The sequence below is a fragment of the Vigna angularis genome, chromosome 1, assembly GCF_016808095.1.
Source record: "Vigna angularis cultivar LongXiaoDou No.4 chromosome 1, ASM1680809v1, whole genome shotgun sequence".
Classification (NCBI taxonomy): Eukaryota; Viridiplantae; Streptophyta; class Magnoliopsida; order Fabales; family Fabaceae; genus Vigna; species Vigna angularis.
Window position 1 is genome coordinate 36,334,655 of NC_068970.1, and position 16,441 is coordinate 36,351,095.

Below are 16,441 nucleotides of genomic sequence, written 5' to 3' on the forward strand. Positions count from 1 at the left end.
TTTGACGTAAATGTTGAAACTTAGTTAGATTGGGTTAAGGTTGTTTGTAAATTTGAATAGTCTAAAAAGTAATATAATTAATTGGATAAATGCAATCCATAAAAATTCCTACTCCTAATTAATAATTGATACTTGCAATCAAATTCTGGTGCACATGCATGGCTCACGACATGTCTAACATGCCCAACTACTGCACTTTATATGCAGAAAAGCACTGATACAACATGCCAACACAGGTATTAGAAACTAAGTTCCATGGCACTATACTTGTTAGGTGCCTCAAAAAGTCATATTATGAAGCCATGACTGCTGATTTTTCTACGTCATTTAGAGCACTAAGCAAATGTGGTGTACACACCACGTGCAAACCACTTATATATCCTTATATAGGCTTCAAAGTTTAACGTGTTTGTTGGTTTGCCACATGGTTTCTGCTCTAACTTCACTATCTTCATTCAACAATGTCTTGAGATATTTGCTTCATCTTTTGTCCCCATCACCTTCATATGTAAAAATCATTAGTTTCAACCACTTTAATCCCTGTCTGCCACATAATCTCATTTAGAGATCTCATCTTATAAAAAATCTAACTCATTAGTATGAATCTTGTAATATCATAAAATTAAAATAAGTCAAAGTCTACACGTTCAAATAACATCAACATTTGTTTAGTCATAACTGATAATTTACATTCCAATTCACATTTTAAGAAAAATATTGATAATGCAAGTAACACCTACTTTATGGGAAGGTAAGAAATTCTAAGAGAGATTGAATACAAAGTCTGAAAAATAATTATGGCAATTGTTTCAATATTTTTAATGGGTTCTTTATTAACTTAAACATTGACACTGTATTTGAAATTTCTCACGTATCAGCTAGCCAAACCTTTCTCCATAGATTCAACCTACCCATGTGGCTCACGAAGTGAAGAAAATTTGGTTTTCTATCTGCATATTGATAACAACCATTAGGGTTGTCTAGTAGAATTTGGCAAAGTTCGATTTCAATCCCCACAACTCATAGATGAATATGTTCGTTGAATTAAGTATTTCAAAAAGTGAATCTCAGATCTAAAGGTTTGAAGCAGATTCAGAAGAGGAGATTCGGCCAATTCATGCTAACTAGATTTGACAGCTATACTAAATATAGATCTCAAGATCCAATAGTCTAAAGAAAGATTGTGGAAACACTACTTTTGAAAATGATCATGGAATGATATAATAATTCAACACATGTTACACTTACTACTCATTGAGTTTTTCACAACTCCTCCACCCACTCCGCACTCTCACACTGGTCCCATTTGAGTTCACACACTCCACACTCAATCACAATTCGTCTGAAGATCAAAGCAGCGTAATGACAAACACAACAACAAAAACAAAGTAAACCCTAGTTAATGTTTCACATAAATCTGCTCCCACTTTGTCGTGTTGTTACATCAACGTGTTTGTCTTCTGTGTTTCTTAGCATCCCTTTTTCCTCTCTTCCACATATCCCCGCACCATGACCACGACTACTTTGCACCACCACCACATCATTTTCAAATACCTTGGTTTGGAAGATGATAATAGAGCCCTCGTTTGGGTTATTCAGGTAACGCTGATTAAAGAGATCAAAGGTATTCAAGAAGGGGTTTTAATTTGAGAAAAACAAACAAAGCTCAAAGGCTAATAAATCAGATATTCCCAGTGGGTGTTAAAGAGCCTTGATATTATTACAAAATAACATATATTTTAGATTTTCTAAATTAACTTCTTTGTAATTTTACATTTTTTATATTAAAAAACTAATATATGTTATATATGCTCTAACTTTTTGCAAACGAAAAGTCATTGGCATACTTTGAATTGAAAAAAAATTGTGCAAGTGGAAAAGGTATTTTCTGCACATTAGAAATTATTAGTTTGTATTGGTTTTAAGATTTATTTAAAGTATCATATGTATTACAATTTTAGGTTTTGATTTAAGTGATTAATATGCATATATATATATATATATATATATATATATATATATATATATATATATATATATTAAGCATTATCTTATTTTTAGTGGAATTTTGTTGAGATAAAGTACATTTGATATCTTGTTTTGTTTAATATGCTATTTAGGGGGGGAAAACGCATAACAGTATTTCACAATATCTGAATCCACATTAGTTTATGACAAAAAAAAGATGTAAAATGTGTCAGTTTTTACATTAGTTACAGTCACTTTCTCCACCAATTGTAATCACTAAAACAAAAAATATAACACATTCTACATCTCCCCCACATTCAATGGGGAATAATACCATTTGTTACATGATAAATAATATTAAAATTTTCTTATTTTCTATATTGGTTTAATAGCCTCTCTCTCTCTCTCTCTCTCTCTCTCTCTCTCTCTCTATATATATATATATATATATATATATATATATATATATATATATATATATATATATATATATATATATATATATATATATATATATATATATATATATATATATATAATGTCCAAAAGAAGCTATGCAAAAAAAAACTAACTGAATTTCAATCTTATTTAGCCTCTATGTTTTCTATAAATTTTACATACAAAGCACAACCTAACTTGATTCTTTCTATAGAAATTAATTTGAAGATTTTGAAATGAAAAAAAAAACGAATAAAAGGGAAAATAAAAGCTCAATTCACTTATTCAATACTCATACAATTTCTTTTATTATACTAAAGATTGAGATGAATCAATTTAATTAACTAATTAAACTGAACAAACACATCATTGCACTAAAAAAAATATCCATCAAATAAAAATATCAGAAAAAAAGTAACAAACTTGGAATATTAAACCATTAATCTAAAACTTAACTAAAGTGTTGTCAAAATTAGTTGTAACCCGCGAACCAACCCGTCCCACCACGAGTTTGAGTTGGGTTGGGTTTGAAAAAAATGTAATTTTTTATGTGGGTTAGTTTCCAACCCGGCTCACTTAGAACTCGGCTCATCCGGGTTGAACCCGTGGTGAGCCGAGTTGGCTCACCAACCCACCTAATTTAATTAAATTATTTATTATTTTGTGTTTCAATATTATTACACTAATAAAATATAAAGTTTTTAACTTGAGCATTTCACACCGGTTTAGTTGTAACCGAAGCAAAAAATGGTGCGGTGAAATTTTTGTAATTATCGCAAACGTATATGCCTCGGTTCAAAAAGAACCGATGCCTAAAACTGGCGCGATGACATTTTTGTAATTATCGTGCAATGGTAATGGTATATGTCTCGGTTAAAAAAGAACAGATGCCTAAAACTGGCGCAGTGACATTTTTGTAATTATCGCGCAAAGGTATATGTCTCGGTTATTTAGAGAACCGAGGCATAAAATAACTGATTTTTTTTTTCATTTTTTTGAGAGGGTTTAGGAAACGGTTCTTTATAGAATCGAGGCCATAGACCCTTATTGCCTCGGTTAAAAAAATAACCGAGGTAATAACATGTTTTTAGAGAACGAAGGAATAAAATAACTGATTTTTTTGTTAATTTTTTTGAGAGGGTTTAGGCAACGGTTCTTTATAGAACCGAGGCCATAGACCCTTATTGCTTCGGTTAAAAAAATAACCGAGGTAATAACATGTTTTTAGGGTTAAATTTCGCAAACGAGTCTCTTGCACATTTGAAACATTTGTAAACTCCTTTGCGCCGTTGCTGCTCTCTTCACGCCTTCCAAACCATCATCTTCAATTTCTTTCATTTTTTTTCTTTTGTTTTTCATTAATTAATTGTTTCTGTACCATTGTCTTTCATTTTCACCAATTAATTTTGTGCACATGTGCTCTTTGGATGTTTATTTCATTTTGTTTCAGCACACAAGCCACCTTCAACCTTCAAGGTTAGTTTCATTTTAAGTTTTTGATGTTTTCGTTTTGCAAAGTTTGAAAAAAAAACAATTTTTTTTTATAAAAATAGAAAACGATTAACCGGAGTGAAAGTTAGAGTCTTTTTAAGATTTGCAATGCAAATATTTTTTAAACTTCAGATTACAGGTTTGTTTCTGGGTTTGTGTTCTTGTATATATGCTATGGAATGTTTGCAAAAACGAATGATTTTTTTTAAAGAAAACATACTTTAGACAACGGTTCTAAACCGCAACCGAGGTCATAGAACCTTAAATTAATTTTTAATGGTTTACGACCTCAGTTCAAACCAGAACCGAGACAATAATCATAAGTTTTTTACTTCTGTTTTTGAACCGAGGTCAAAAGTCCAGAATTTTTACCTCGCTTGAATATACCTCGGTTTTATAACCGTGGTCATAAACCCAAAACAACTGAGGCAATAGCCCTTCGTTACACTAGTGTTAGTTAGCATTTTTTTATTATATTGTTGATAATACCTACCGAACGGTTAGCATCCATGACCGTTCGATTCATTCGCTACATCAACAATTGGGCCATAATTGAGCCAGCGTTTAAGTTATTTTTGGGTCAATAGTCCAACAGACGATAAAATAATCAAAGATATCTTATTATAGATATCGATAAGCCGTTTATGAGTAACTAATCGAATCTTATGGTAAGTTTGTTTTTATTTGATCTATGAAACACTTATAAATATAATGATAGGGCCAAAAGTCAGGTACGTTCGACCAGAACTCAAATACTCAATTGTGATAAACAATTCACTAAATCGCTCCTAACTTGAGCGTCAGAGTGCCTTTTACAGGTACCTCCCCCCCTTGGTCAAGAATACAAGCGAGCGGAGCAGGCGACTCAAGCATTGGAAAGTAGGAAAGTCACGTCAGAAAAGTACGTCTCTCAGTCCTACACATTATATGCAGGAACATGTTTCAAGAGAGAAAAATATTATAGATTTATCTATTCAAGACTCTAATATTATAAATGGACAAGTGATACAAAAACTATCAATATTAAAAACTTATTTGTTCGCCTTTTGTGCTTGTTTTTGGATTACGCTTGGTATATGATATTTTTTTTATTTTGAATTGTCTTAGGAGTTTAACATCATTTTAGAATAAAATTTATTTAAATGTGAATTAAAAAAAATTATAATTTTTTTATTTAAAAAAAACTTATAATTAAGTGAGCCAGTGAGCTAACCCGTGGTGGGTCAAGCCGGGTTCGAATTCTTTTAGCTCGCTAATAAGTGAGCCAAGTTGAGTTGGTTCACTAAGTGATCAACCCGTGGTGAGCCGAGTCGAGGCGGGTTATCCGTTTTGACAGTTTTAATTAGATCGTATACTCTTGATTTTGTAAATTAAATCCTAAGAATTAAAGAAGACTAAAGTTGAGATGAAAAAAAAAAGAAAATTTCTAAAATTAAAAACTAAACAAATTAATTGAATCTCTTCTTTATTAGAGTATATTTAGTTTATATTATGATTTTCAATGTTTTTCAACGTTGTTCTTCAAATCAAAGATAATAAGTTTTGTTTTCTATATTTTGTAATATATCAGAACTTATGTTGTTGATTACCAGAAAACACATAATTAATTGTGTCAATGATAAGAGAAGACATATTAGTTGTATTCAATCTTTAATATTCCTTCTATTCAATTAATTTGAGGTTTAGGAATTTAGAATTGTAAAATGTAAATTGAAAAATGCAACAAAATTAGAAATCGAAAACCAAGATGAAACGTTCAATCTACATATTCAAAACTCACACAATTCCTTTTATTTTGCTAAAGATTCATATCCAAGTTTAAATAATTAAATAATTCAATTAATTAATCAAACCGATTATACTAATGAAATCAAAGTATCTTTCAATTCAATATGTATTTAATCATTATATCAAGATTCAATTGATTCGTTAATTTGATTTCTAAAATCAGAAGCTCAAATTACAATTGCAAACTGCTAAACCAAAATTACATAAAAGAACAACCTTAAAACATTAAACAATCAGTGCGAAACAAATGAATTAGTTCATAAATTGACCTTCAAGAATTAGTTCTTCCCTAATGAAGAACACAAGGCAAAGGAGAGGAGAAGAGGAAAAGTTGACAACAAAAATGTAGAGAAAAAGAGATGAGGGAACAATATTCCAAAAATTAAAAATTTAGTAAATGATTTGTGTCCAATGTTGACATATATAGGTTCTGAAATACAATGTAAATAGGGGTATGGATGTGGAATCTAACTAGAGAAAAACTCTAAAATAAAAATTTAGAGAAAAGAAAGAAAAGTAAATGAAGAAACAATTCACAAAATTGAAAAATTAGTATATGATTTATGTGTGCAAGTTTAAAGCACATCTATGCCATAAATAGGTTCTGAAGTCTAATGTAAACATGGCCTAATCAGGGTTCTAATTATATTCACAAGTCCAATTACAAAATTTTAAGAAAGTCTAATCCGCATAGATTCTTTTATAAAATTTCAACAAATTTACTTCAACTTCTAAATATCTTATAATATAGCAGAAAACTCCAAATACAACAAATCATATGTCAAATTGAAATCTTTGGAAATACAAAACTTAATGTACAAAAAATTAGTAAAAAATAATATTTAGATAAAAAGTTATAACCAAAATAGTAAACAAAAGTCACACGAGCCAAATATCTAATTTATTACCACATAAAAAAAGTGAATTAAAAATTAAAAATAAAACATATGAAAACTGCATTCATTGCATGATGAATGTGCATACAAAATATGTGTCACCAGTCTAATTATGGACTGTAATTAAGACCATAAGTCTAATTATAAAAGTTCAAGCTAAAGGAAAGTCAAATTTGTATGGCTTTCTATAAATGAAAAATCATAAAATTTGTCTCAAATTCAAAAAATCATAGAAAATAACTAAAGATTCCAAATCCAATAAACCCCAAAACTTTTTAGTCCAATGCAACGAATCAAACAAAAATAAAATATCTACGAAAACAAAAGTTATGGTAAAGTTGTAGAAAATATCATATTAAGTTAAAATAAAAAATTAAAGTTATTATATACACTAAACTCAATTTATTACAATTAAAAGAAAATGGCATTGCCTACTAATCTTCCTCACTCATGCTCAATAAAGTGTATTTGACACTTTAATTTCAAAAAAATAAAGTAAAATAGTTAATGCTGGTATAATTATTAAATGAATACATAATATGTGGAAAATGCAAAAAGTAGTAGTTTAATTAGGTGAAGTTGAGAAGGGTCAACATTAATCGTGATTAATAGTTCGTTTTCATATGATATGGGGAAGGCATAATCCTCCTCACAATGTTATAAAAGAAACAAGGGTTTTACTATCTAGATTGGTTGTTTTAAGAGTACATTTTTTATTAGAACATTCACGAGTGGAGGAAGATATTTGACACAGGTTATTTTTATATCTTTATTTTAATTTTTCAACTAAAAAATATTTGAGGTAAAAGAAAAGGTAGGTTATTTTTATATCTTTATTTTAATTTTTCAACTAAAGAATATTTATCAGATAAAAGAAAAGGAAATCAGTTCTTAATCGAAACATATTCTTTATTAATTGACTTTGGTTATGGAAGAAGCTAATGCCTATGAAATAAAAAATAATAATTTTGAAATTATTTAAACACAAAATGGCAACAAATTATTTAATAATTTGAAATAATATGTGAAATTATTTTAATGCAAGGATAAGGAGATGAGAACGACATTCGAGTAGCAAGGGAAAGGAAAAGAGTGGACAACAGTTAATTCGTGTTTCACAATTGTAAATGAAGGACTAGGAGAAAACGTTGACAACGATCAAATTAGGCAATTGTGAAGTGGAGCAATGTGTCTTGCACAAAGAACCTAGCATGAAATGCTTGCAATTGAAAACAAGCCTTAGGAAATAGAGAAAAAAAAACTTAAGGATGAGAGAGCGAACCTCTTGCGAGGGAAGATATAGTACAACGACGTTCGCATAGTAGTGACCAGGGAAGGAAATATAATGCGAGGGAAGAAGATGGAGTGGTGTTTGTGTTCACAATGACAATAGTGAAAAGGCCAGGAATGGTAGTAGAATTCAAGTTTCCCAATTGTAAAGAAAAACAAATGAGTTCAAAGTCGTTTAAGGAAAAAAAATGCCTTTTAGTGAGAATGTTAAATATTTGAAAAGTTAACCCTATCAAAGGTATAGGCTTCAATTCTTTTGTAAAATTGGAGCCTATTCTCCAACACATAAAAATTCAAAAATAATGATGACATTTTTTAAATTTTGGAATGACTTTTCTAAAATAAGCTAAGCCTAAAGTTATCCTAAAATTTGAAAAATATCATCATTATTTTTGAATTTTTATCTCTATGTTACATAATAGGCTTTGATTATATTATGGATCTTAGTAAGTGTACCAAATCAATTATTAAAGTAAATAACTTTAGATGTCGTTTTTCCAAAAGACTTGTGTTATTTAAAAAACTATGATTATTTATCGATTTTTGTGAAAAACTTTGAAGGAATGAAAATTATTGATTTGGAAATAAAATAAATCTAATTTCTAGAAAATGATTAAATTGTTTAAATAAAATATATAGTAAAAACTTCACTAGGGTTAGGTTGCTTGATCCTATTCAATGTAAAAAACCAAACATTAATTCTTACTTTAACATTTACACCACTATTTAACAAGCTCTAATTTCTTAGAAACAAGTCTAAATCTTAATAATAAAAATTATAATATGTTAGATAATCTTATCGTAGATTCGTAGTAAGCATTAGATTCATATGTTTAAAATAACCAATGATTAAATCTCCATATCTAAAGTTGAATTTATTAGGTTTTCTATCCTAGTCTAGGTTCTAACATCATGTCCAATAATAAAATACCCACAAATATGCAATCAATCAATTATCATGTAATTAAGAATAAAAGAATACAGTTGTAATTGAAAAGAAATATATTGAATAGTAGAAATCACAAAGAGTTAAGAAAGTCCAAACCTATGAATAAGGGAATTATTTACTCTTATACATTTTGAATACTAAAAAAGAATAATGATGAATGTCTTTAGCCTCCACAATGAGTCCCTACTTTCTCTCCTTTTACATTAAGTTTTCTCTCTCCAAAAGTATTTTCTAAATCTATACACCTTATACGAGGGTTACTCCCTACACCACCCCAGATTGCTCCCTGTACCACCACATTTTTTTAAAATTCAAAAACTAACCTTTATATTTTTAAAAATCCTACACCCCTACATCTTTTCTTCAACGAATGTCGACATCCGTTGAAGAAAAAATTATTCAACGGATATGCCACATCCGTTAACGGATGCGCCCACATCCGTTTAAACTTAATATTTTTTTTTAGTTTTTAGTTTATTAATTTATTCTATTAATAATAATTATTTAATTAAATAAAATAAAATTAATTTACTTAATATATAATAAAAAAACAAAAAAATTAAATAATGTATAAATTAAATAAAATATAATATTTAAATAAACTAAAAATTAAAAAAAAAACAGAAACAGATGTGGCCACATCCGTTGAATATAATTAATTAAAATATATTATAATTTAATTAAATTAATAATAATAATTTAATTAAATAAAATAAAATAAATTTTTGTAATATACTACAAAAAATAAAAAAATTTAAGTAATATATAAATTAATCAAAATATAATATTTAAATAAACTAAAAAAACACTTAAACGGTGGCACATCCGTTCATTCTAATTAATTAAATTTTTTTATAATTTAATTTAATTAATAATAAGTATTTAATTAAATAAAATAAATTAATTTATTATGTAACTATATATAAATTAATTTTATTTTATTTAATAAAATGATTATTATTAATTTAATTTATGTATTATTATTTAATTAATTATTTAAATATTTTTATATAATTACTTAATTGGATGTGCCACATGTTTTTTTCTATTTTTTTATTTTTAGTTTATTAATTTATTATATTTTAAATTAATATATAAATATTATTTAAATTTTTTTATATTTTAAATTAATTTATAAAATATATTTTTTTGTTTTTTAAAATATATTACGTAAATAAAAAATATTATGAAAATAAAATATAAAATAAAAATAATAAACTAAAATATAAAAAAAATTAAAATATGTAAACGGATGTCAACATCCGTTGAAGGTGAAACGGATGTTGACATCCGTTTTATAGCAAGAGTAAATTGGGTATGGGATGGTGCAAGATGCATTTGGTGGTGGTGGAGGGAATAACACTCACCTTATATTTAAAGATTTTTATAATGTTAGGTGAATGGGCCAAATTGGAATGAACCTAAAATTTGTATTCGATTTTGTACTTGAAGTAATCAAATAATTGATTTTGTTGATATAGTCTTTTAATTTTAACTGATTTTCAATTATCTACAAAATATAATTCAAATACATATCATTTCCAAATTTATCTATAAAATCTTAATTATATAAAGAGATAATCAAATTTTCTAAAATTATTTAATAAACCCTTAATTATTTAAAAAAATAATAATAAAAAATATCATGAAGTGATAAGGTTATAGCTTCAGTTTGTTTAGAACATAAGCCTAAAGTGATTTCAAATTTTTAAAAATGCCACTGTGTTATTAAATTTGTTTTTCTTGAAGAAGCATGTGAAAGTGATTTTCACAGTATTGATTTACTCCCACTCTAATTTTACTAAGAGCTTGGTTGTTTCTCAACGCTCTCGGTTGAAGGTTTATAGAGGGATGAATCTTTCTATTCAGGCTTCAAGAAGACTGAAAGAAGTTTAGAAAATTATTTGAATTAAAACACATGCTTTTGATATTCTTAAAATGAATGAATTGGATCTTCAATAAATTAGACCCATTTAGCTTAAAAATATAGAATGTGGTATTGAGAATTAGGTAAGTATTACTTTAATGATTTTTCATAACTATAGAGTAACTGTGCAACTGACTTGTAGGATTGATGTTAAGTGTTGAGAGGTGGTTAATAAAAGTTCAAATCGTGTCTTCACAACAAAGTGAGGTATTGAATCATGAAACAAAATCCTTTAGAGAAGGAACCTTGAATTGATCAAATATGGAGAGTTTTAGCACTAAGATGAATAACTAAGCTCAAAGAAAACCTTCTTAAAGAAGAAATTATATAATTTGTGTGTATGTGTTTGCGCATACACGGTTGAGTGGAGAAGCAAAATTCATGTTTTGTTGTATAATATTAGTTTAGTTCACACAATATGTATATGTGATGTGTGATATTGACATGTCTAAGATTGGTTGGTTCCTCTCCTTTACCTTTTTATCTCTTTTTTAAATACACCTCATTATCCATGCTTCTCCGTTCTAGGTCATCTCAGTGCCATATGATTTTCCACAATCACTTCACCAACAAACAAAACATAGGTTGGTTCACAACTTCACAAAAAACCTCACTTTCCATCACCAACACAAATTTCCACGACGTTATTATTTTGACTCAAACACCAGAACCTTCCCTCTCTAAGCATGCAGGTACACGCAAAATAAATAATTTTTTTATAATTTATATGGTTCCAAAGAAATGCTTTTTAAACCCATATTCACTTCATTTTTTGTCAAAGGACATTTTGGAGGAAAAATTAATTGCGTATTTCTTATATGAATCTTCTTAATTAAGTAATTTCAACATGCCTTAGTAGTTATATATAATATTATATAATAGTGTTGAGATTTTTAGGATTTTAACATGGCCTATGTAATCTTCTTATTTTATTTTATTTATTTACATAATAAAATGGTATAAAATATCAAATATTTATAATTTATCTTAATGTCGATTTCTCAAATCTAAATAATAACTAAATATATCTTTATCTTTATACGAAAAATATTTCTAAAATTGAAAATTTTCTTATAAACTAATTGGAATTAGAGAAAGATATTAAATAAATATTTTCAACAAATATATACATATGCTAATACTAATACATGTATTAAAGTATACATATGATACAATATTGAACATTTAGTTCCAAAAAATGTTAATTGGATATAGGAAATAAAATGATTCTCTAATACCCAATACGATTAACTCTACTAGTTTAAAGCATTTCATAAAAAGAATAGACCAGTATATAAATATATAAAATGTATTTACAAAACTTAAACTTTTGAAAATTAAATAATACTTAATAAATTAGGAATATCTATACAACCATCAATAAGCTTATTGTTTTACCATCTTCTCAACCGCACTATCCTTTATTCATATATAATATAAGATCATTATAGGTGGACAAACCACAACACAATAAATAATAAGGTAAGCTAGTGCAATTATAAAAATTCATCACTATTAAAAGAAGGATTTCAACGTCTAACGTTCAACTTCAGAAACACATTAAAATTGATATGTGGCATTGTTGTAAATAATTGTAAAATATAGACGTCAAAAAATACCACATTCCAACGTCATATAATCAATTAACATCAAGAAAGAATAATTTCAATGTTAATTAACGTTGCAGTTCCACTTTTCAAATGTTATACTAATGTATGAATAATTTTCTTTTTGGGCTCTTGAAAGCAATTTAGCATCGGAATACACCAATTCCAACATCTAAAACAAGATAAATATCACCACAGACATACCTCATCCACTAAAGTTTCTCTTTCCTAAAGAGCTTTCACAACTTTTGTATCCTCCAAATGGTTAACTTTTTGTCTTTGGATTTCAATTAGCTCCTTTGTGTTAACAAAATATACTAATTTCTTGCTCGTCGACTCATCCCATTTATGCATACATTTTGTAAACTTTGAAGGGGTGATTGAAATCCAAAGATCGAAATTACCAGATTTGGATTTCAATTAGCTCGTCATTAGATTTCAAACAACTCCTTCATGTTCACAAAATCTATGCTTTTCTTGCTCGTAGACTTTTCATATTTATGTATAGGTTTTATGACCTTGAAGGAGTTGTTTGCAATCCTTGAATCATTTAGATGTTAGAAAATGTGAATTCAAATGTTATATAGTTGTTGGAATTGCACAAGAATAACACTCATAGTGTCCATGGAGCAAGTCGACGTTGGAAAAGTGCAGCTCCTGACGTCTATTTGTTTTTATCCTTTAAAGTTGGCCTCCGAACCATATTCTGAGCCATTTTTTAAGTTTTTCTGGAGATGTCTCATACATTAAGCTCTCATAACATTTCTATCCTTCAAACCGAATTTTCCTGTCTCCGGATTTCAAACAACTCCTTCATATTCAATAAATCTATTCATTTTCTATATTAATGTGCATGTATTGTGAACACGAAACAACTGATTGAAATCTAGTAACAGAAAAATCCGGTTTGGAGGACACAAATGTTCTAAAACCTAACTTAAGAGACGTCTCCAAGAAATCCTAAAATTGGCTCTCAATATGTTCAAGAGAGAAATTTTAAGGGATAGGAAATGAAAGGAATGGGAAAGTGTTATTTCTAACCCTAAACATTGATTAGACATCAAAATATAACCTTCAAAAATTATGTTTTGCATGAATCATTTCACCTCTGTAGAAAAGACCTTTTGTTCTGCTCAATGAACAATTTGACGTCAGAAACATGCGAATTTTGACGTCAAATAACATTGGGAAATATATATTTAGACGTTATATGTTTGCATGAATCATTTCACCATCTACTCAGACATGACCTTTTGGTTTTCCCAATGAACAATTAGACATCGAAAACATAGGGATTCTGATGTCAATATACATGCATGAAACATTTCATCCTCTAAGTAAAAACCTTTGGTCTGCCCAATAAGCATTTAGACGTCAAAATTACTCTCATTTCGACGTAATATATGCCCTAAATTCTGACGTCAATTACTTATAAGATGTCAGAATTACTTTATTTCTGAAGTCATATGTCTTGTAAAAATTTGTAAGAATTTGTAAAAAGTAACTCACTCTCTGTTTCTTTGCGTTTTTATTTATGCTTGAACCTGCGTTTTCGAATACGAGTGCGAGCAAGAACAAAAGTTAGTTATTACTCACTTAACTCTTGCGAAAGTGTTTCCTTATACTTTGTTGGCGCATTTTGTATGTTTTGATCGATTGTTTTCATTTTTTCTTGTAGTATTGACATGTTTACGTGAATTGAAATTTCATCCCCTTAAATGAATCAACTACTTCGTTCACAAAGTTAAGGAACAAAAAATGTCAGTTTTGTGTTATTTACCCTAAATGTATGTATTTTTGAAGTCGTGGTTATGGTTTTGTTTATGCTTTTGTATTCATATGGTGTTTTGTTCTCCATTAAGGTCCATTGCGATCAAAGTCATTGTCCATTGTTATCATCGACTCCCTTCTATAATGGTTAATGTGTTGGTTTTGAATGACATTGCAATGTAATCATATATTATTCTATACATGATTTTTAGTTTCGTTATTGTACTTTGTGTGTTGTTTGTTGTATTTGTATTTCATATTTGTATCTTTATTGAAAGTTATATTTATTTTTTTATGTGATTTTTTGCATTTTTATTGTTTATAAACTTTTTAAAAGTATTATGGATCAAAGCTGGATGGATGAAAGTCATATTAGTCAAGAGTATGAAAAATGAGTTTTCGAATTATTACAATATGTTCAATAACACACAAATCCAGTAAACGAGACATATTTTTGTCCTTATATTCGTTATCGTAACAAAATATTTCAAGACTTGGACAATATTTGTGTTCATCTATTCATTTATGGAATAATAAGAAGTTGAAGGATTGATAAAGCCATAAACCCTACGCTTAAGTGTCAATGCCAACTTCTGAAATACAATTCGTGGATAGGCCTTGAATATGCAATGGTAAAATATCTCACTAGTGACAAATTTCCTTTATATATAGAAACTATTGCAATGGACTTCTACTTTTAAAAAATCATTCTTAACTCCTCTTACAACGTGGTAACGTGGTACATACATTTTAAGGAAATAATACAGTTTTACCCTATCTAACCGTTAGATATTATAAACAATATTTTGTAGTATCTGAAATCGGTATATTATTGATTAAATTAATTAAATAAAAGAGAAAAGTATTAGTAAATATGGTTAAAGAAAAAGACTCATAAAATTTGATATTTTTTAATAGAATTGAATATATAAAAGTACTTACAAAAAATGTGTTAACAAAAATATCAACATCTGTCATTCTAAGTATAACACCCGACCCCACCATACAACAATGTCCAAGACAAGTTGAAAGGTTAATGATTTTGTTTGAGTAGTTTAAATTTATTGCAAGTGCAAGGAAATTACCGTAATCGTTTTTCTCCTGCTCTTACCCTAGTCCAAGAAACACACTTTAGAAAGTTTTCGAGTAATATTCCCCAATTGCTTTCTCTTTTCCATTACTTGACCACAACTTTCTCTCTCCCCTCAACTCTATATAAGCCTTTCCTCACCCTTCTCTCTCTCATCACTCCGCTTCCTTCTTCCCTTCATTTTCTTATTCATCTTATTCAATGGAGGAAAGTGTGGCACCAAAGAGGCCAAGAGAAGAACCACAACAGAATGAATTTGCCCTAGATTGTGATGACTTACTTGAGTCCTCAAAGAGGCACAAACCATACAATCACATACTCTCCCTCCTTGAATCAGACGAAGATGACTCCACACAAGACCTCTCTCCTCTCATCACTGCCCTCCAACAAGAAATCACCAACTTTTCCTCTGATTCCGACACCCTTTTCACCCAACAGACAACCACCGGCAACAATTTGGAGGACTGTTCATCCTCCACCACTCAATGTTCTACCGGCATCGTGGAGGAACATGACAAAGAAATGGTCATGAGACACCTTCTTCAGGCTTCTGATGATGAGCTCGGGATTCCAAACAAAGGGTCTGATGGGTTTCTCGATCTTGGGGAAGAAGATCCTGGCTTCAACGCTGGAGACATGCTTTCTTCTATTTGTGATGGGTTGTTGGAGTTTGAAGATGAAACTGCTAACTATTATGAACTCTTGCAGTCCCAACTCTTTCTCTAGTTTCTTTAGATTGGGGGTTACAAATTTCTGAAAAACAAAAGTTTTTCGTGCTTTTAAGATCAAATCCAAGGAAAAAATTTTAAAGCTTGGAACAGAAGTTTTTCTTCTTTCTGCTTTCATGTTTAGATGCCTTCTTTTTGTAAATTAAAATGATGGGGGACTTAGGCCACGTTCGTTATTATACTATAAATGTCGATCTGTAGAAAAACCAAGTAGGCTTATATTACACAATGTAAAATTAGCTAGTAATGATTATCTTTTAAAGTCTTTATATGCTAATTTTATCTTATCTTGATTTTGTTAGGTTAATGAAATACTACTTTTCTCTTTCTCTTTTTTTTTTTCATTTTTTAGATATTTTAAAATAAATCTTTTTTTGATTATTTGGTTATGGCAACCAAATTTTCAGCACCATTTTTCTAAAACGGAAAAAAATTATTTTTCATCATTTAATAATTTTTATAAAAATAAAATATTATTAACAAAAGTTAATTTTTGTAG

At 28.7% G+C, this 16,441-nt stretch overlaps 1 protein-coding gene across 1 annotated transcript; it reads left to right on the forward strand.

Annotated features, from left to right (window-relative positions):
* The first annotated feature begins 15,288 nt into the window (after positions 1-15,288).
* Positions 15,289-16,219, forward strand: LOC108342515 (uncharacterized). Its single transcript, XM_017580301.2, has one exon. It carries the CDS (start codon positions 15,416-15,418, stop codon positions 15,938-15,940), a length of 525 nt encoding a protein of 174 aa, XP_017435790.1. The 5' UTR covers positions 15,289-15,415; the 3' UTR covers positions 15,941-16,219.
* Positions 16,220-16,441: the final 222 nt, after the last annotated feature.

What these genes read in the sequence shown, in the direction of transcription:
- LOC108342515 (XM_017580301.2), top strand. Translation starts at nt 15,416, where the DNA reads ATGGAGGAAAGTGTGGCACCAAAGAGGCCAAGAGAAGAACCACAACAG.